The sequence below is a fragment of the Protopterus annectens genome, chromosome 3.part1 (genome assembly GCF_019279795.1).
Source record: "Protopterus annectens isolate FY-2018-M chromosome 3.part1, PAN1.0, whole genome shotgun sequence".
Taxonomy (NCBI): domain Eukaryota; kingdom Metazoa; phylum Chordata; order Ceratodontiformes; family Protopteridae; genus Protopterus; species Protopterus annectens.
The window spans coordinates 5,169,392-5,192,287 of record NC_056732.1 but is presented as its reverse complement, the minus strand read 5'-3'; the positions used below and the strand labels follow the sequence as shown (position 1 = coordinate 5,192,287).

General features: G+C 42.3%; 1 protein-coding gene across 2 annotated transcripts in view; it reads left to right on the top strand.

Moving 5' to 3' along the window:
- LOC122797962 (glycoprotein-N-acetylgalactosamine 3-beta-galactosyltransferase 1-like) overlaps positions 1-22,896 on the top strand; it is a 547,666-nt gene that overhangs the window by 4,738 nt on the left and 520,032 nt on the right. Inside the window, exon 1 of one of the 2 annotated variants that reach the window (XM_044066492.1) lies at positions 6,231-6,449. The exons of the other annotated variant lie outside the window; for it this stretch is intronic. Coding sequence (XP_043922427.1) covers positions 6,423-6,449 — 27 coding nt within the window. The 5' untranslated portion in view covers positions 6,231-6,422. Of the gene's footprint in view, positions 1-6,230; positions 6,450-22,896 lie in introns of those variants that run through there. 2 annotated transcript variants of the gene reach the window in all.

Here is a 22,896-nt window from a genome sequence, read left to right as displayed (position 1 = left end):
TGTGATACAGAAGAGCAACTGTGGCATTCCTAGCCACCCAACAGTGTGAACCTTGGCTCTAGACAATGTGTAAAATGTGAAAAAGGGGTTGTGGTTGGATAGATGGATATACATATACTTATATACATATACATACACACACACACACACACACACACATATATATATATATATATATATATATATATATATATATATATATATAAATAAATATATATATACATATACACACACACACACACACACACACATATATATATATATATATGTATATATATATATATATATATATACACACATACATATCTATATAAAGAAAAAGGGTGCGAGAGTTATATAACTATGCAAATGCGCATGTCTAAATGATTAAAACTGATCTCTTTATAGGTTCATAGGTTCATAGGTTCATACTAGGCTATCTGCCCTAGGGCATTTATAAGCCTAGCCAGAGTTGTGTGGCTTTCACCACCCCTTAGGTTGAAGAATACTATACCCATTAGTTTGCCGTGCCTCTGTCCAGCAGTGATACAGAGATGATCCCCGGGGTAAACCTACGATCTCCCATCCACTGGTCAAGATTCCTCTTGAACAGAGCCAGTGAGGTGCTCTGTCTCACATGGACCGGAATTCTGTTCCACAGCATAGGGAGTCTCTGGGTGATGAATCTGTCCCTCCAGCAGGTCCTATTTATATCCGTGTTGAGGTTTAAGTCTCTTGCTCTTGTGGCTCTGGTGGATTTGGATTTTTTGAGGTGGAGCATGTCCATTAATTCCGGGTTGGATATGGCCTTGTATGTCAGGCACAGGTCACATCTGAGCAGACGGTATGCGACTGAATAGAGTTGGAGTTTCTTCAGTCAGGCAGCATATGGCATATTTTTGAGCCCCTTTATCCTTTTGGTGAGGAACTTTTGGGGTCTTTCCAATTGCTGCAGGTGTCGGGTAAGATACATTCCGAATGGGGCATTGTACTCAATCATTGGTCTGATAAGTGAAGAGTACAGGGGAACAATGACCTCCTTTGATCTGGATGTGAATCCCTTCATAATCAGGTGGGCAATGTAGAAGGTCCTCCTAACCACTTTGGCAATGTGAGTGTCAAAAGAAAGGTTACTGTCAACTTGGGTCCCCAGGTCCCTGATAACCTCTTCTGTGCTTAATGGATTGCCACCTATGTGGTAACTTGGGGTTACCTTGTTTTTACCAAAGGGTATGACTGTACATTTTTTGGCGTTTAGCTTAAGGCCATGGCTCTGGCACCAGTTATCCATTTCTATGAGACCTCTCTGAAGGATATCTGTGTCTGATGGATTTTCAACTATGGCCCAGTTTGCAGTCATCTGCAAACTTTGTCAGCCACAATCCTCCTATGTTTGCCTGCACTTCTGAAAAGTAGATGCCGAACAAGAGGGGGCCCAGGACTGAGCCCTGTGGGACACCGCTTGTGACCGGCTTGGAGTCTGACATGGCACCAGCAACTCTAACCCTGTGGGTTCTGTCCTTGAGCCAGTTTGCAACCCAACTTGTGACATATGGGTTTACATTTAAGCTGGTGAGCTTTTCTATGATACCCGAGTGGGGTATTGTGTCGAAAGCTTTTGCAAGGTCAAGGTAGGTTGTGTGAACTGCCTTACCCTCATCAATGGCCTTGGTGACTGTTTCAAAAAAGTCGACCAAGTTCAAGAGGCATGATCTGCCCTTGACAAAGCCGAATTGGGTAGGATCCAATGTCTGTAGGTCCCCTATGTCTTTATTTATGAGTTCCATTATGATCCTCTCCATAGCTTTGCAGACCAGGCTTGTTAAGCTTATGGGGTGGTAATTACCAGGGTCCGTAGAAGCACCGCCTTTGTGGAGTGGGACCACAGTTGCCGTACGCCACTCTTTGGGTACGTATCCTGTGGTAAGGCTAAGATTAAACAGCAGCCTTATGTGTGGGTTTAGTTCATAGGTTCATAGGTTCATAGGTTTATACTAGGCTATCTGCCCCAAGGCATTTATAAGCCTAGCCCGAATTTTTGTGGCTTACGCCACCCCTTATATGAAAAAATACTGTACCCATTAGTTTGTTGTGCCTCTGTCCAGCAGTGACACAGAGATGATTCCCAGGGTAAACCTACGATCTCCCATCCACAGGTAAAATAAATTCCCACTGCCAGTCTCGAACCCAGGACCTTGGTAACATTAGTCTGTATGACCTACCACTAAGCCATGAGTTCGTGTAGCACACAGCCGGGGACACCATCCGGTCCCATTGATGCTGTGTTTTTAGCTTTAGAGAGAGCAGCTCTCACCTGGGCATTTGAGATGATTGGGAGGCTACACTCTGCTGGGATAGATATTTCTCCTTTTGGGGGGGGAGGGGAGAAATTTTCACTGAACCTGTCTGCCAGTATGTTTGCAATGTCTGTGGGTTCAGTGAGATTTTTGTATCATTTTGGACTAATTCTGAGCATATCTGGGAGTTTCCACCCAGATTTCTAACATAACTAAAGAAGGCCTTATGATTGTCTTTTGAGTCCTTGGTGATTTTTCTCTCAAAGTTGGCCTTGGATGATTTTATGAGTGATCGTAGTTTTTTACTAGTATTGATCAGAGATGTCTTCCCTTTTAGGGATTTTGCTCTATCTTGTAGTAGCTTTCTCCTCTTGTTGTAAAGTTTGTTTATGGCTGGGGTCCACCAGATCGGGCGCTTGCCTTTGGTGGAAAGGGTCTTGATTTTATTTGGGATTGCTTGATACATGCAATCCTGGAGGTGCTCGTAGAAAGCATTTGTAAGGGATTCAGCAGCGTGGTTTGTGGTTTCCAATGGCTCAGGGGCCTTGAAGGATACCACACCAGTCTTAAGAAGTGTGAAGTTGGCTTTTGAGAAGTTCTTCACTGTGGTCTTTTTTGTTGGGGGTGGGGGCGGGATGTGGATCTCCAGTGAGATTAGTTTATGGTCTGATCTCACCAATGAGGGATATACTTCCGGTGTGGAGCATTTTGTCCCCATGTTTGTGATGATCAGGTCTAGTATATTTTCACCTCTTGTGGGAATGGTGACAAGTTGTTCCATAGCATTTGAGTTTATGAACTCCAGGAACCTTTGGGCTAGGGTATTGGGGCTTGAGTAATGTTCCCAGTCTATGTTTGGGTAGTTGAAGTCACCCAATATGATGGTGTTTGGAGAGACATTTATACTCTCCAGTGTCTTCAGGAAGGCTGTGTGGGGTTCCTGAGGTTGAGAGGGTGGCCTGTAACATGCTACAAACTGTAGAGCAGTTTTGCCTGTGGTTAATTGCACCTGAATGGTCTCTGATGCTTCGTGATTTGCCACCAGCCTGGAGGTGTGGGTATCCTTGATGAATATGGATACACCCCCTCCTTTTGTGGTACGGTCCGGGTTTTGGTGCAGGAACGCATGATATGAGGTAAAACCTGATAGTGCCGGGGTGCTCTCAGGAGCCTTGAACCAGGTTTCAGTCACAGCACATACATCGATTTTCTCCATACTGAGGAGGGCTTTGAGGGCTTGCATCTTGAGATTTAGACTTCTGGCATTGAGCAGCATTACCCTTAGTTTTTTCCATTATTGTTTTCTAGGGCGGTGGGTTTAGAATTTGAGCCTTGTCTAAAAAAGGCACTATGGGGGTGGCAAGAGCCTTTGCCAATACCCGGAAACCCAGGGGTGACAGGTGCAAGCCGTCCCTTGCGAAGCAGCGTGGCTTGTCAAGCATGTCATTCCAGGCAGACAGACATTGGATCCCCTTAGAATGACACCAGAAATTAAGCCAATTATTAAAACTGATCATTTTGTTTCTGTATTGTGGCATCATTCTTGGTGAAGGAAGGATACTGCTCAGGGTCAGGGTCATACCAGCCTGGGCTACATAATCTGAGAGCTCCTTTATGTCTCTTTTCATGTAGTCCAGGGAGGTACATCTCAGGTCATTCACACCAGCATGGACAATGACTGAGTCATACTTGTACTTGCTGTGGAGTGACCTGAGTGCTTGTGTTATGTGGCGGATTCTAGCGCCCGACAGGCAGCTTACTGTGACCTTCTCCTTGTTCAGTCTGGTGAGTGGGACGTCAGTGTGTCTGACTATGGAGTCACCTATGACAAGTGTGTCTGGCATTGTGTTTGGCCTTAAGGGCTGTGACTGATTTGCAGACTGACTTTGTGATCTATGTGTTGCTTGTGTTATGTCATGAGGTGGCAGTTGTTTGGGTGTCTGCTTTGGAGGCCTATGCTGTTTTGGTAAATTTTTGATCAGTGCCTCCGAGTATGTCTTTGTGTGTTTATGTGTTTGATTTGTAGCTGTGATAGTTCTATGTGAGACTGGGTTTATGGTGTGTGTGGTTACCTTTTCCTCCTGTCTGGTTTTGCCAGTCCTGAGTTGAGAGAGCTCAGCCTCCAGTTTGGCTATATAGTTGCATCTCTCGCATGTATTTGTGTTTTGTGGGAGGAGGAGAGGGTTGTCTGTGTACATGAGGCAATTGTAACATTGCCTTAATATTCCCAGATTCACCAGCTGAGCAGGAGAGGGCGCTAGCAACTGACCCTTTGACATGCTAGAAGAAATGAAAAAGTTTGCTGTGTAACTGAGTCAGAAAGGACCTATAGGGAAGTGGGTACTCAGGGGGATTTTAAGCTAGTGAAGTACTTTGTATAATATAGAAGTGCTTTACCTGACTAAAAAATGCTTTAGGAACCAGTGCTGAGCTTTACAGATAGATAATAGACTGTTTAGATTACAAGTACAGCAGTTCTAAGGGAAAAAATGAAGAGCAGACTTTACGGAGCCAGAAATAGTTTAACCTTGTTTAACCGGCGCTGCCCGATGGTGCTCTAGTGGCAACTCCGCGCTAAATGCAGAAAAGGCAATAAGTCAGTAGTACAGGCTAGCACACTTTAGTGGGCAGCCAAATAATTAAATTAAACAGCAAACAAACACTTTTCGACTTGAATTAGACTAATTTCGACTAAAATGTACTTTTAAGTGCAGATAATAAAAATGCAGTAAATAACTATGAAAACAGTTAAAGCTTGCTCTAGGTAAGCAGTAGAAGGTAAAACAAATATAAAAAACAGCAGGATACTTAATCAGGAAAGCAGTCGCTTTTTTCAGTTCTCTGTAGCCAGGAAGACTCAACAGGACCACGTGGAGCTGTGTCTGAGCAATATGGCTTCAAAACAATGCCAGTGGCAGATCTTAACCAGGGAACTTCAAAAGAGCTAGAAGTGGTCCAAAATGACCAATTACTACAGCTTCTTGTGCTGAGGTCACTTCCCTCAAGGACAGGTAGGCTATTCAAGGCTCCCCACTCCCACTGCTGAGCTAAGAAACTTCCTTCTATCCAAGTAAGGCAATGGACAACACAGGAACTACAACACAGCCCAGGATACAGCAAGGCCTGTAAACTGGTCTAACTAGTTTAACAGAGGCAGGAAAACAAGGAATATTTTTTTGTTTTTTTTGTTTTTAAATAGAAACCCACAGAAATGCAGAAAAGGCAATAAGTCAGTAGTACAGGCTAGCACACTTTAGTGGGCAGCCAAACAATTAAATTAAACAGCAAACAAACACTTTTCGACTTGAATTAGAATAATTTCGACTAAAATGTACTTTTAAGTGCAGATAATAAAAATGCAGTAAATAACTATGAAAACAGTTAAAGCTTGCTCTAGGTAAGCAGTAGAAGGTAAAACAAATATAAAAAACAGCAGGATACTTAATCAGGAAAGCAGTCACTTTTTTCAGTTCTCTGTAGCCAGGAAGACTCAACAGGACCACGTGGAGCTGTGTCTGAGCAATATGGCTTCAAAAAATGCCAGAGGCAGATCTTAACCAGGGAACTTCAAAAGAGCTAGAAATGGTCCAAAATGACCAATTACTACAGCTTCTTGTGCTGAGGTCACTTCCCTCAAGGACAGGTAGGCTATTCAAGGCTCCCCACTCCCACTGGTGAGCTAAGAAACTTCCTTCTATCCAAGTAAGGCAATGGACAACACAGGAACTTCAACACAGCCCAGGATACAGCAAGGCCTGTAAACTGGTCTAACTAGTTTAGGAGAGGCAGGAAAACTGTCTACACAAAAACTGAAGAACTAGAGAGTTGTGTAACTAAGGATTTGTTAAATAGCTGTGAATGGAACCTGTGATGTTGTGTTTGAGGGTGGAGGTGCTTAAGGTTTATTAAATGACTGAAATACTAACAGATGTCTATCAGTCGCATAATGAACCTTGATGCAGAATATGTTCTAAATGCACTTCTTTCACAACATGTACTGACACTACAGCGTAGATGGTGAAATCCTGTTGGGATTTTGATGTAGAGGAGGGATATCCCATTTTGCTCATCATGCATTGAGCCTGCTGTTTTATCTGTGATGACATCTCCAGGAGTGGCTTCTGTATTCTGTGGTGTCAACATACAATGCTGCCGTTGTTAGAGCATACCAAGGTGAGTTTGCTAAAAAGTGACTTAGTTGGATAGAGAGAATAGTGATGCTGATTGTGACAAGCCCCTAGTGCTGATACATTCTTTTTTGGGCAGTCGAGGATATACATATAGTCAAACTGAATGACAAGTTCTTCAGTTGAGTCAAGCATGTTGTTTATAAGCCACATAAATTTGGAAGGAATTTATTTAGGAGGGGGAAAATACAGGCATGTTAGCTTATGAGGTGTAGTGACATATCAAAATCATAGTTCTAAAGAGTCCCTGGCTTTTCATTTTGCAGCACACAACTAGGGTTGCCACCTTTTCAAATGCCCAAAGAGGGACATTTTTGGTACAAACGTCAGATTTTGCAGGCCAAAACATACCCACGGCCAGTACAAAGGACAGAACTTCACTTTTTTGCCTAAATAAAAGATTATTTTTGAAGCATTTTAGTTGCTTATTCTGTTTCTTATAACATTTAGATGTTTCAGATACAGAATAAATGTTTTATACAACTATTACATAAAATACAAGAAATAATTTTGTCCTAAAATCTCAGGACATTTGCCATTTTTACAATTTTTTTGTAGGATACAACTGCCCAAAGAGGGACTGTCCCTCGCAAAGTGGGACAGGTGGTAACCCTACACACAACCTAATCCCAGTGAAAGAAGCAGATTGTGTTCTTTGTGTTGGGAAAATGGCTCTTGCAGGCTTTCAGTACAGCTTGCCTGAGTCTGTTACTCTGCACCTGTTAGCAGTTTCATGTAGGACTGCAAACAGCAATGTATACGCTGCCTGTATGGCTTCATGGGTTCATAGGTAACTACTAGGCTAGCTGCCCTTGTGGGCCATTTTAAGTTAGTGCATTTCCCTTTTTGTGTTTGAAATAACCTATCCCATTTAGTAATAGATTTGCCTTACCCATCTCATGGTCAATAATTATATACATTACCCCTAGAAAAATAACTGGGATCTTGCCATAGATACTTTGAGGGGACGCATGCATGGGATAAAGCATTTAGGAGCTGCCTCTGTTCATTAGTAGTACAGGAGCAGTCCTGGGGTAAATGTTCTGTCTCACATCCACAGAACTAAGTTGCACTTGAAAATGGATAGGGATGAACTTTGTTTTATGTGGACGGGGAGTCTGTTTCATAGCAGCAGTATTATAAGTGTACACTAGGGGCAAACTACTGATGTTAAGTTGTCTATCTCGCCTTCGTTCTTGCTGGTTGGAATTGGAGCCGATCCTCGGCTCCGACTCGGCCATTTTCTATAGCTCGAGAGCTGTTTACTGGCTCGAGGCTACCCCTTATCCCATGATGCCTAGCACTAGCTACCCAGATCTCGTTTGCTGCTTCAGCTGTGAAGTGTCGTTTTTCTGGCTCAGGCTCGTATAAAGTTTCTTTATAGAACTTTTTTACTAGAAATAGTCTTTTTTCCTAGGGGTTTTTTGTTAGTTTTTAGTTTTATATTTGCTGTGTTAACCAAGTGTGTATTTGTAGCTTCCTTCCCTTCCCTTTAGAACTCGTTTAATTTAGAGAGTTCTCCCCCCCCACCCTCCTTATTCCTGTCAGGTTAGCTGTTTAAGTTAGAGGCTTTCCTTCTATCTTCCTTATAGGCTAGCCATTTGAGTTAGAGGCTTTCCTATTTAAAAAAAAAAAAAAAAACTTTAGCTTTAGTCTGTAGTGTACTGTGTTTTTCTCTTTAGACTGTATTTTGATTGGTTAGCTATTGTTGTATTTTTTGTTACAGGATGTCCAAAGAATCCAAGTTGTCTGGGTTAAAGAAGTTTGACTCATGCTATCAGAAAATGTCTCTGACAGATGGGCACACTTCTTGCATCTATTGTTTAGGCGCTGTGCACCTGCAGGACTCTTCCCATGCATTTAGTCCAAGAGTTCTGCAGGAGAATAAGAATAAGCTTATTCTTAGGGGCGTTTTAAAGCCCCAGGATTGACCGGCCAAGACTCAGCCTGTGAAATCCCCTAAATCTACCAAATCGTCGGCTCCAAGTTCGGAGCCATCTTTGGTTCAGACTCTACCTGCTACTTTGGTTCTGGCTGGAACCGATAAGACTATCTCCCTGTCAGCTCCATCAGAAACTTTGGAGCCTTTGTGGAGCCACAAGAGGCTGAGGTCCCCTTCTCTGGAATCGATACATTCGGCTCCTTGGTCTCCCCTGCTGCAAAGCGAGCGCAGTCACAGATATTCTCCCTCCTCTCCATCCTCTAGGCTCTTGGATCACGACGTGGAGAGAGTGGGCAGTAGGTTGCTAAAGTCGCAGGCACTTGCCAAGATGTTGTCCAGCCCTCCTCAACAGCTGTCGGCTCCATCCACTTCTATCGATGTTCTTCCTCCAACTCCATTGAGTTCAGAGCCGGAGTTCATTGGGGTTCGAGTAGTGGAACCGTCGGCTCCGATAACTTTATCTCCTTCGGTTCCATTGTCGGCTCTGATTCGGCCGGGGCTCCCTCGTCGGCTCCGAGGGGGCATGAGGCATCGGACCCTTGTCCGACCCAGTTCTCCCTCTCAGAGCTTCGGCGCAGGTGAGCTCGGCTCTTACATCGGCCTTGGAGCCATCTCCCTCTGTGCGGAGAAGGATTCTGATGTGTATATATATATATATATATATATATATATATATATATATATATATATATATATATATATATATATATCCTGGTGTGATATTCCTTGTGCCGAATATATGTATTTTTATTTCTGTGTATGGTTATTTCACCATGATTTTGTTATAATATTTACAACACATCACCCTGCAATGTTGTTTCACATTTTCAAAGAGGTGTTACTTCAGTCTGCAGTTACTCAAGGAAAAAAGTAGCAGTAAGTCTTTTTAAATTAAGATTGGTAAAATTTTCGAAATGATTTAAAATCAGTGGCTGGGAGGGACTGAAGTTGTTAAAGGGTCTTTGACTGTTCTATAAGCTTTACAGAGAGACAGTTCACAAGCTAAATCTCAATTCTTCTACTTCTCAATTACCCCCCCCCCCCCCCAAGTATTGTAAATACAGACTAGAAACAGCAGGTAAAGCATATCACATCAGCCCAAAGACACACACACACACACACACACACACACACACACACACACACACACACACACACACACACACACACACATATATACACTGACACACACACATATATATATATATATATATATATATATATATATATATATATATATATATATACACACACACACACATATAGATATATACACTGACACACACTGACACACACACACACACACACACACACACTGTTACACATCTGCACATGTATTTTATAAATGGCATGCTGGTTGCAATGTTGAGAAAGTTTACAGGTAAATCAACAACAAATGACTCCTTTTTACTTGAGACATGCTATTGATTCCAATAGTATTTGTTACTTTATTTCCACCAATCCAATGCTCGACAGGGATTCAGCAATAGCTTAAAATAGCAGCAGCAAAATAAACTTTTCAATGCACACAAGTAACACAAGTATACATTTTTCACTCTAACGATGCTGGAAAATAACAATGGTGTTCGTAATGTCAGTGCACAAATAAATATTTTTTATACTTATGACTTCAGTCACTATGTTGCTCTAACACTAATTCCCAGATTCCCAAAACTAAACTCATCAAAATCTGTAGGATTTGTTGGTAATGGCTATAACTGGCACCGTTTACATCTAAATTTATATATTTCTTTCCAAAAAAAGTAAATGATCATTTCAATTTAGTAGCTTTGGATCACTTATTACTTTCTTTGTGCATTTGAGTTCTTTTTTTTAGGTATCTAGTGGAAGTGATGGTTAGTCTGATGCTTCAGAATGTAACAAAACTATAAGGTTTTATCCTGAGAATTGTGATGATTATTAGCATCACTTCAGTGTATGTATGCCATATGCAAATCTAGATGCATAATTTATTAGTACGTGTGTGTGTGTGTGTGTGTGTGTGTGTGTGTGTGTGTGTGTGTGTGTGTGTGTGTGTGTGTGTTTGTGTATACATATATACATATATAAGTAAATTGTTTCCTCCCACATTCCAAACACTTGTAGTAGATAGACTGAACACTCTAAATTGGCCATAGGTGTGAGTGTCCATGTGAGTGTGATACAGAGGAGCAACTGCGGCATTACTAGCCACCGACAATGTGAACCTTGGCTCTAGACAATGTGTAAAATGGGAAAAAGGGGTTGTGGGTGGATAGATGGATATACATATACTTATATACATATACATACACACACACACACACATATATATATATATATATATATATATATATATATATATATATATATATATATATATACATAAACAAACAGAGGGTGGGAGAGTTATATAACTATGCAAAAACGCATGTCTAAATGATTAAAACTGATCTCTTTACATCTGTTTACACAAAAACTGAAGAACTAGAGAGTTGTGTAAATAAGGATTGTTGTAAGCCACATAAATTTGGAAGGAATTTATTTAGGAGGGGGAAAGTACAGGCATGTTAGCTTATGAGGTGTAGTGACATATCAAAATCATAGTTCTAAAGGGTCCCTGGCTTTTCATTTTGCAGCACACAACCTAATCCCAGCGAAATAAGCAGATTGTGTTCTTTGTGTTGGGAAAATGGCTCTTGCAGGCTTTCAGTACAGCTTGCCTGAGTCTGTTAGTCTGCACCTGTTAGCAGTTTCATGTAGGACTGCAAACAGCAATGTATATGCTGCCTGTATGGGTTCATGGGTTCATAGGTAACTACTAGGCTAGCTGCCCTTGTGGGCTATTTTAAGTTAGTGCATTTCCCTTTTTGTGTTTGAAATAACCTATCCCATTTAGTAATAGATTTGCCTTACCCATCTCATGGTCAATAATTATATACATTACCCCTAGAAGAATAACTGGGATCTTACCATAGATACTTTGAGGGGACTCATGCATGGGATAAAGCGTTTAGGAGCTGCCTCTGTCCATTAGTAGTACAGTAGTATTCCTGGGGTAAATGTTCTTTCTCACATCCACAGAACTAAGTTGCACTTGAAAATGGATAGGGATGAACTTTGTTTTATGTGGATGGGGAGTCTGTTTCATAGCAGCAGTATTATAAGTGTACACTAGGGGGCAAACTACTGTTACAGATGTTTCCAGAAATCATATGAAACATGTAAAGTTTATTTTTCTATTAATAAGTTATTTATTTATATTTGTTTACCGGGGTACTGCACTGATCTCAATGGACCATTTGCAGGCTCAGCCCAGGTAGCTGACAGAAAAGTGAAGCGATTATGGTAGGTGCCTGTCTGTCATCAAAAATTATGCAATGATAGCTCAAGGAAGTTGTCCAGTATGGGGTTTGATACAGCTTTCTAGAATTTGCTCATAAAGCTAGGCTTTCTGGACTTTCTGCATTGTCTGTGCACACTGGTTGGTGTCATTATTGAGCTTTTCTGCAATATTTCACTGTTTGTCAAAATGTTTGTAATCTAGTAGGCTGCGTTTTGATCCCATGTGGTAGAGGCATAATGACCTGAGATTTTTATTATCGGTAGAGATCTGCTGTTTCGGACTGTTGATTGCCTGTGCTAGTGGACACTGACTCTTCAAGACAGCCGTGCTGTCTATTTTGACAGAAATCATGATATGTTTTTTCATTTGTGCTTTTAAATGTTATTGCATGGCTTTTGCACTTATTATGTGCGTTTGAAGGTAACATCACAATATGCTTTGCTGTTGGATGTTGTCACCAAGTAGTAACTCTACATATGCACTGATATACTACATGCAGTAACAGACAGTCCCATATGTCTGAGTATTTGATGCATGCAGGGGTGGAGATCTGCAGAACTCCTCTACATTTTCAGCTGTTTCAGAATCCCTAGTATTGCTTCAGTTGATGTCACTCTGTGTCCAGGTTTGTACTTCTCTTTGGAATCTTGCTTTAAGTGTGGTCTTTATTTTGAATCTTTTGTGTATCATTTTACTTATGCTGCTGGAAGCCTTTACAGATATGCAGAGGTGACATTAAGAAAATCTGGAGACGGGGGCAACCCCCCCTCACAATTTTGTTTTTTGTGCTTCTGCATTAAGTACCCTGAGTGTGCATTTATGTCAGCTGGTATGATTGCTCTGTGCTATCCTTCTCACAAGCACACCCACTGGAACTGTTTTATTACCTTATTATTCTCTTTCACATATAGTTGACGTCTCCAGATATATAAACTGCTGCAAAGTCTTCGTAACTACTGATAAAATTACAATGTATAAATAACATTTTCAGATTCTCATTACTCACTCTGCATATAAGTAAGTAATAAATCTTTAAGCAATATACATAAAGCAACTTTTATACATATCTTGTGAACATGTAAAAATAAACCCCAGCAGGACAGAAGATCCACAAAATATGTTTATTGAGTGCTTTCGTTTGGTATAATACAAAACTTCATCAGAATATCATGAGGTTTGCTTTTGTATGGTCCATGAAATCTTAAATAAAGAGCTTCAAATCAAAATTAAATCCAGAGACGAGTGATACTCAGAGCAATGCAGACCACACAAAACCTTTTTGTGTGGTCTGCATTGCTCTGAGTATCACTCGTCTCTGATGAAGTTTTGTATTATACCAAATGAAAGCACTCAATAAACATCTTTTGTGGATCTTCTGTCCTGCTGAGGTTTATTTTTACTGATTTGCTTGCATTTGAGCTTGTGAACATGCTTATGAGGCTGAGGGGGGTCATATGCTTTTATATTGGTTAAACCTTCTCTGCCCCAATAATCAAAAATGTAAATAAATAAAAAAAGTAAATAAACTTACATTAAAAGCATTGGTACAAATTTTAAAGTGGATTATTACACTTGTAAAATTTCTATAAAGAGGTTTTTAAAAATGGAAAAAAATGTAAGTAAGCTCTGTTCATATGCAGAGATTTAGTGCATTGTCCGGCCATCTCTTTCAGTCAAGGAAACATTTTTTTTCTTGCCATTTTATAATGCTGTTTACTTAACTGCACAAAATTACTGTCAGGGTCCTTTAAACTATTAACATTCTTGCACTGTGTTGTTACTGTTGTCACCTGAACTCCTCTTAAAAAGGCTTCTAGATTATTCGTAATTACAGGAGCAACACAAAAGTAAATACAAATGGACCAGATGGTTTACTATTAAAAAGTCGGCGTAGCATTGCACGCCTATGAACTATTCGAACTACATCTGTTCGAATAGTTCATATGTGTGCCAGCCACGTAATCGAACAGAATATTTGTGAATGGTCTGTGCATTCACAAATATAACGTTCGATTATGTACAGGGATCGCGATACAGTGTGGTAAGGGAAATACATCCCTTTCCTCACTGTAGTGCGATCTCGGAATTGGAATATATAGTTGGGGGTGTGTGGGGGGTGCAGGGGGGGCTTGCCCCCCGGCATAAAACGGGATGTTAGGTTTCCTAGTTAGGGAGTTACAAGAAGGGTGGGATTGCTGTTAAGTGCCGAAAATGTCACATTCGACATTTTTGGCACGAACAGCTGTTTTTCGACATTAGGGCCATTAGGTATTGTGTACTTTCGGCAAAACACTTCGCTCATAAGTACCATTTTTTTGTTCACTTTCGAGATTTTAATAGTAACCTGGACCAGATGCTACCAGCCCTAACTACATTGTTTACATATCTTGTTTTTCGACATGTGGAATACCTCACATTACTTTGTGCCTCTATGAGTTTTTTCTATTCCTTTTCAAAACTCTCAAAAGCGCCAAGCTGCAGATGATGGCTAAGATTCCAGAATATTAAATGCATGATACACTGTAGCCCATACTTAACAACCTAACTCTACCAAGGATCTCTCTGTCTAGCTCTTTTTACATATGCCATGTATATACTAGAAGGTATGGCAGTAATAAAGGTAGGAAACTCTGCTATGTTGTCTGAATAGCAAACAAATACAGTAGGTTCATAGGTTCATATGTTCATACTAGGCTATCTGCCCTAGGGCATTTATAAGCCTAGCCAGAGTGTGTGTGGCTTTCACCACCCCTTAGGATGAGAATACTATACCCATTAGTTTGCTGTGCCTCTGTCCAGCAGTGATACAGAGATGATTCCCGGGGTAAACCTACGATCTCCCATCCACTCGTCAAGATTTCTCTTGAACAGAGTCAGTGAGGGGCTCTGCCTCACATGGACTGGGATTCTGTTCCATAGTGTAGGGAGTCTCTGGGTGATGAATCTGTCCCTCCAGCACGTCCTATTTATATCCGTGTTGAGGTTTAAGTCTCTTGCTCTCGTGGTTCTGGTGGATTTGGATTTTTTGAGGTGGAGCATGTCCATTAATTCCGGGTTGGACATGGCCTTGTATGTCAGGCACAGATCACCTCTGAGCAGACGGTATGCGACTGAATAGAGCTGGAGTTTCTTCAGTCGGGCATTGTATGACATATGTTTGAGCCCTTTATCCTTTTGGTGAGGAACTTTTGGGGTCTTTCCAACTGCTGCAGGTGTCGGGTAAGGTACATTCCGAATGGGGCGTTGTACTCAATCATTGGTCTGATAAGTGAAGAGTACAGGGTACAATGACCTCTCCTGATCTGGATGTGAATCCCTTCATGATCAGGTGGGCAATGTAGAAGGTCTTCCTAACCACTTTGGCAATGTGAGTGTCAAAAGAGAGGTTACTGTCAACTTGGGTCCCCAGGTCCCTGATAACTTCTTCCGTGTTTAATGGATTACCACCTATGTGGTAATTAGGGGTTACATTGTTTTTCCCAAAGGGTATGACTATACATTTTTTGGCATTTAGCTTAAGGCCATGGCTCTGGCACCAGTTATCCATTTCTATGAGACCTTTCTGGAGGATGTCTGTGTCTGATGGAGTGTCAATTATGGTGCCCAGTTTGCAGTCATCTGCAAATTTTGTCAGCCACAATCCCCTATGTTTGCCTGCACTTCAGAAAAATAAATGCCGAACAAGAGGGGCCCAGGACTGAGCCCTGTGGGACACCGCTCGTGACCGGCTTAGAGTCTGACATGGCACCAGCAACTCTAACCCTGTGTGTTCTGTCCTTGAGCCAGTTTGCAACCCATCTTGTGACATATGGGTTTACATCTAAGCTGGTGAGCTTTTCTATGATGCCCGAGTGGGGTATTGTGTCGAACGCTTTGCTAGGTCAAGGTAGGCTGTGTGAACTGCCTTACCCTCATCAATGGCCTTAGTGACTGTTTCAAAAAAGTCGACCAAGTTCAAGAGGCAGGATCTGCCCTTGACAAAGCCAAATTGGGTAGGATCCAGTGTCTGTAGGTCCCCAATGTCTTTATTTATGAGTTCCATTATGATCCTCTCCATAGCTTTGCAGACAAGGCTCGTCAAGCTTATGGGGCGGTAATTTCCAGGGTCCGTAGAAGCACCGCCTTTGTGGAGTGGGACCACAGTTGCCGTACGCCATTCTTTGGGCACGTATCCTGTAGTAAGGCTAAGATTAAACAGCAGCCTTATGTGTGGGTTTAGTTCCTCATTGAGTTCATGTAGCACACAGCTGGGGACACCGTCCGGTCCCATTGATGCTGTGTTTTTTGCTTTAGAGAGAGCAGCTCTCATCTGGGCATCTGAGATGTTTGGGAGGCTAGACTCTGGTGGGATAGATATTTCTCCTTTTGGGGGGAGGGAGGGGAGAAATTTGCACTGAACCTGTCTGCCAGTATGTTGGCAATGTCTGTGGGTTCAGTGATATTTTTATCATTTTGGACTAATTCTGAGCATATCTGGGAGTTTCCACCCAGGTTTCTAACATAGCTAAAGAAGGCTTTATGATTGTCTTTTATGTCATTAGCGATTTTTCTCTCAAAGTTGGCCTTGGATGATTTTATGAGTGATCGTAGTTTTTTGCTAGTATTGATCAGAGATGCCTTCCCATTTAGGGATTTTGCTCTGTCATGTAGTAGCTTTCTCCTCTTGTTGTAGAGTTTGTTTATGGCTGGAGTCCACCAGACCGGGCGCCTACCTTTGGTGGAAAGGGTCTTGATTTTATTAGGGATTGCTTGATCCATACATTCCTGGAGGTGCTCATAGAAGGCATTTGTAAGGGTTTCAGCAGCGTGGGTTGTGGTTTTCACTGGCTCGGGAGCCTTGAAGGATACCACTCCAGTCTTAAAAAGTGTGAAGTTTGCTTTTGAGAAGTTCTTCACTGTGGTCTTTTTTGCTGGGGGTGGGGGCGGGATGTGGATCTCCAGTGAGATTAATTTATGGTCTGATCTCACCAATGAGGGATATACTTCCGGTGTGGAGCATTTTGTCCCCATGTTTGTGATGATCAGGTCTAGTATATTTTCTCCTCTTGTGGGAATGGTGACTAGTTGTTCCATAGCATTTGAGTTTATGAACTCAAGGAACCTTTGGGCTAGGGTGTTGGAGCTTGAGTAATGTTCCCAGTCTATGTTTGGGTAGTTGAAGTCACCCAATATGATGGTGTTTGGAGAGACATTCATACTCTCCAGTGTCTTCAGGAAGGCTGTGTGGGTTTCCTGGGTTTGAGAAGGTGGTCTGTAGCATGTTACAAACTGTAGGGCAGTTTTACCTATGGTTAATTGCACCTGGATGGTCTCCGATGCTTCGTGCATTGCCACTAACCTGGAGGTGTGGGTATCCTTTATGAATATGGATACTCCCCCTCCTTTTGTGGTTCGGTCCGGATTTTGGGGCCGGAACGCATGATATGAGGTATAACCTGATAGTGCTGGGGTGCTCTCAGGAGCCTTGAACCAGGTTTCAGTCACAGCACAGACATCGATTTTCTCCATACTGAGAAGGGCTTCGAGGGCATGCATCTTGAGGTTTAGACTTCTGGCATTGAGCAGTATTACCCTTAGTTTTTCTCCATTTTTGTTTTCTAGGGCGGTAGGTTTATCATTTGAGCCTTGCCTAAAAAGGCACTATGGGGGTGGCAAGAGCCTTTGCCAATATCCGGAAGCCCAGGGTGACAGGTGCAAGCCGTCCCTTATGAAGCAGCGTGGCTTGTCAAGCATGTCATCCCAGGCAGACAGACATTGGATCCCCTTAGAATGACACCAGTAATTAAGCCAATTATTAAAGCTGATCATTTTGTCTCTGTATTGTGGCATCATTCTTGGTGAGGGTAGGATACTGCTCAGGGTCAGGGTCATACCGGCCTGGGCTACATAATCTGAGAGCTCCTCTATGTCTCTTTTCATGTAGTCCAGGGAGGTCGTCTCAGGTCGTTCACACCGGCATGGACAATGACTGAGTCATACTTGTACTTGCTGTGGAGTGACCTGAGTGCTTGTGTTATGTGGCGGATTCTAGCGCCTGACAGGCAGCTTACTGTGATCTTTTCCTTGTTCAGTCTGGTGAGTGGGACGTCAGTGTGTCTGACTATGGAGTCACCTATAACAAGTGTGTCTGGCATTGTGTTTGGCCTTAAGGGCTGTGACTGTTTAGCACACTGACTTTGAGAACTATGTGTTGCATGTCTTATGTCTTGAGGTGGCAGTTGCTTGGGTGTCTGCTTTGGAGGCCTCTGTAGTTTTGGTAGATTTTTGATCAGTGCCTCCGAGTATGTCTTTGTGTGTTTATGTGTTTGTTTTGCAGTTGTGATAGTTCTATGTGAAACTGGGTTTGTGGTGTGCGTGGTTTCCTTCTCCTCCTGTCTGGTCTTGCCAGTCCTGAGTTGAGAGAGCTCAGCCTCCAGTTTGGCTATATAGTTGCATCTCTCACATGTATTTGTGTTTTGTGGGAGAAGGAGTGGGTTGTCTGTGTACATGAGGCAATTGTAACATTGCCTCAAGATGCCCAGATTCACCAGCTGAACAGGATAGGACGCTAGCAACTGACCCTTCGACATGCTAGAAAAAGTGAAAAAGTTTGCTGTGTAACTGAGTCAGAAGGGACCTATAGGGAAATGGGTACTCAAGGGGATTCTAGGCTAATGTAGTACTTTGTTTAGTATACAAGTACTTTACCTATATAAAAATGCTTTAGGAGCAAGTGCTGAGCTTTACCTATATAAAAATGCTTTAGGAGCAAGTGCTGAGCTTTTGAGATAGAGAATAGACTGTTTAGATTGCAAGTAGAGAAATTCTAAGGGAAAAATTGAAAAGCAGACTTTACAAAGCCAGAAATAGTTTAACCTTGTTTAACCGGCGCTGCCCGATGGTGCTCTATGGGCAACTCCGCGCTAAATCACACAAAAGCGCGCTAAAGCGGGCTTTATAGCAGGGGGTTGAAAAGAGCTAGGAATTGACCCAAAATGGCCAATAGACTACAAGTTTCTGGCTGGATCCACTGCTCTAGGGACAAATAGGCTGCTCAGTGTTCCCCACTCCCACTGGTGAACAAAGAAGCTTCCCTTTATCCAAATAAGGATATGGAATAGCACAGGAACCAAGCCAAAGCCCAGAGATCAGCAAACTCTGAAGACTGGACTATTGTAGTTCAGTAAGGCGGGAAAAAAAGATTTTTTTTTTTTTTTTTTTTTTTTAGAAAACAGAGGAAAAACAGACAGTAAATGCTATAAATGCTTTTAAACGGCTAGCACACTTGAGTGTGTTAGCCTACAGGTAAAATTAAACAACAAATAACTTTTTTAAAAGTGCAAAACAGTTAATCAACACAAAAACAGTTTAAATAGAATGCAGAGCTGTATAAACAGGCGAAAATGCAGTCGCTAAGCAGTAAATAATCAAAAAGCCAGAAAAAAATACTTAAATCAGGAAAAAGTCACTCTTTTGCTCTCTGCTGCTTGTAGACTTGTCCACTGTAAATTATTAATATTGTTTGCAGTATGAAGAATGCTCTGAATAATTTAAGTGTTCACATATTGAGGTAATCTTTTATATTATTTATTGATGGAAATATACATCCCGAAAATATGGGTTTAAATTCTATGAAATTCATCCTCTTCTGACGTTTTATTTGGCTTACATGCTGTATCTATAAACAAATAAGCTCTAATCTAGTGTAACCGCATTCACTATGCAATAATCTTATTTAGTTTTGAGATAATTTTGTTCTTAATGTTTTTATTGGAAATATGTTCCAGGGTATGACTACCTCAGTGATCATTTCTCATGCATGCTTTAGGCTGATATAGCTGTTCCTGATGGCAACTCAAAATAACCTTATGTTTTGTCATGTTTTGTAAAACAAATGACATTGCCTCATTAATTATATTCCACAAGAACAGGAAGTCTTCACTTGCTTTCCTTTCTATACCAGTACTATGTTAAGCTTTATGACAGTTGTTCATTTTGTTGTAAAAGTTCTGCATTCAAACATGGCAGGATTCAATGGGAGTAGTTTGATGAGATTAGTTGTGTGAGGTGATACACAGTTGTTTGAAGGATCATTTGGTCACCAGAGGTCACTGTTGGGCACAGTCTCTCTTTATCCCTAGTTCACACAGCTCACGATCACAGTGTGCCCCTCAACCCAAGCCCTTAAGGCAAAACATTTTGCCCAATGTACTAATCATAGGAGACTCAGTTGTGAGGCACACTGATGTCCCACTCACTAGGATGAACAAGGTGAAGGTGACAGTCAGTTGTCTATCAGGTGCCAGGATCCGCCACATAACACATGCACTCAGGTCACTCTACAACAAGTACAAATATGACTCAGTTATTGTCCATGTGGGTGTGAATGACCAGAGACATGCCTCCGTGGACTACATGAAGAAATGTGATGGAACTCTCAGATTATGTGGCCTAGGCAGGTATGACCCTAGCCCTGAGCAGTATTCTACTATCACCCAGAATAATACCACAGTACGAGCAGAAAATGATTGACTTCAACAATTGGCTAAGTTTCTGGTGTCATTCTAAAGGGATCCAGTATCTGTCTGCCTGGTACGACATGATCGACAGACCTCGATGCTTTGCCAGAGATGGCCTGCATCTGTCACCCCTGGGATTCTGGGTACTGGCTAAGGCTGTTGCCACCCCTATAGTGTCTTTTTTAGGTAGTTTTCCAAAGACCAACATTTCTCCGTAACAGCTACAAACAAATGCAATTTGAGGGTCATGCTGCTCAATGCTAGAAGTCTAAATCTCAAGATGCACTCGCTCGAAGCTCTCCTCAAAATGGAGAATGTCAAGCATCTGTGCTGTAACAGAGACCTGGTTTAAAGAGACAGAAAGCACCCCTGCACATCCAAGCTACAACTCATTCCATACCTTTTGGCCCCAGAATGGGGTCGGAAGCTCCAAAGGTGGTGGTGTCTCCATATTCTTAAAGGATATGCACACCTGTAGACTGGTAGCCCAGAACAATTCAGCCGAGATACTTCAGGTACAACTAACACTGGGTAAGATGGCGATAAAAGTCATAGCCTGCTACAGAACCCCAAACATGTCCCTAGACTGACCCGCCAACTTCCTAAGCACCCTGGAATCTATCAAGGTCCAACCCAATACTCTCATACTGGGTGACTTCAACTACCCTTCCATCAGCTGGGAAAACTATTCAAGTACAAATGTACAGGCCCAATGCTTTTTGGAATTTATCAATTCCAGTGCCCTGGACCAGCTCATTCTGACCCTCACTAGAGGAAGCAACATCCTCAACCTGGTTATCATCAACATGGGAAATCACTGCTCCACACCTATAGTCAGTTCCTCTCTGGTTAAATCTGACTGCAAACCGATCACCATGGAAATCTCCATCTCACCTACACCCCCCGCTAAGGTGACCACCCTGAAAAACTTCTCTAAAGCTGACTTTGGGCTCCTAAAAGCAGAGGTGGCTAACTTCTCGGTACCCATGCCAATGGAAAATAGCTGCATGACTGCCGAATCATACACCAATGCACTGTACGAGCATGTACACAAATGCATGGACCTTGCCATACCAAATAGAATTAAGATGCTCTCCTCCAAAAAAAGGAAGCCAATCTGGTGGTCCCCAGCCATAAATAAACTCTACAACAGAAGGAAGGAAGAAACTTTTTCAGAAAGAAAATGAAGTCACATGACTGGAAAACCTCCCTTATCAGTCTCAACAAAAAGCTGAGATCCCTTATCATATACTCTAAAGCCAGCTATGAAGGCAGAATTGCGGCTGACAACAAAAACAACCACAAAGCCTTCTATAGTTATATCAAAAACCTCAAAGGCAATACCCAGATTTGCTCTGAGTTATTGTACAATGGCACCTCCTATACTGAGCCAATAGATATAGCCAACATACTGGCCGACAGATTCAGTGCCAACTTTAGCCGCCCCCCCCCCCAAGGGCCCTATAACAATACCAGATGAAAGCCTGGTACCCACCATTTCTGCAGCACAGGTAAAAGCTGCATTGTCCAAAGCCAAGAACACAGCATCCATGGGACCTGATAATATCCCTGGCTGAGTCCTACATGACCTACAAAACGAACTGGCACAAAATCTGTGTGCCCTGTTAAATCACAGCCTTACCTCAGGCTATGTCCCAAACAAGTGGAGCACTGCTAAAGTCATCCCACTCTATAAAGGGGGAGCAACTACAGACCCTGGGGACTATCGCCCCATTAGCCTGACAAGCCTGGTATGCAAAGCTATGGAGTACATCATCATGGAGCTGCTTAACAAAGATATAGGCAATCTCCAAACTCTTAACCCCACTTAGTTTGGCTTCATCAAGGAGAGATCCTGCCTGCTGAACCTGGATGACTTCTTCGAGGCAGTCACCAAGGCCGTGGATGAGGGTAAGGCAGTGCATACAGCCTACCTCAACCTGGCCAAGGCCTTTGATACCATTCCCCACTCATGTATCATTGATAAACACACCAAACTAGGCATCAATCCTTACATCACTAGGCGGGTTGCAAATTGGCTCATAGACAGGACCCACAGAGTCAAAGTTGCAGATTCCAAGTCAGACTGTTGATCGGTCACGAGTGGAGTCCCACAGGGGTCAGTCCTGGGCCCTCTCCTGTTTGGCATCTACTTCTCAGAAGTCCAGGCCAACACAGAAGGACTCCAGCTGACCAAGTTCACTGATGACTGTAAGCTAGGAGTCATTATCAACTCCCCAAGTGATGCAGACATCCTACAAAAGGGTCTCTCTGAGGCCAGTGACTGGTGTTGGAACCATGGCCTTAAGCTTAATGCCAAAAAATGCGTTATCATCCCCTTTGGAAAGAACTCAGTTCCCATGAATAACCACGTTGATGGGAGCCAACTAAACACTGAAGGGGCCATAAGAGATCTGGGCACCCAGGTCAACAGCCACCTCACCTTCGACCATCACATTGCCACTGTGGTCAGAAAGTCTTTCTACATGGCACATCTTATAACCAAAGGTTTCGCATCCAGGAAGAAAGAGGTCATCATCCCTCATTAGACCAATTATCGAATATAACGCCTCATTTGGCATGTAACTGACCAGACACCTACACAACAGCTGGAGAGGCCACAAAAGTACCTCATAAAAAGAATCCTAGGCCTTAAACACATGTCCTA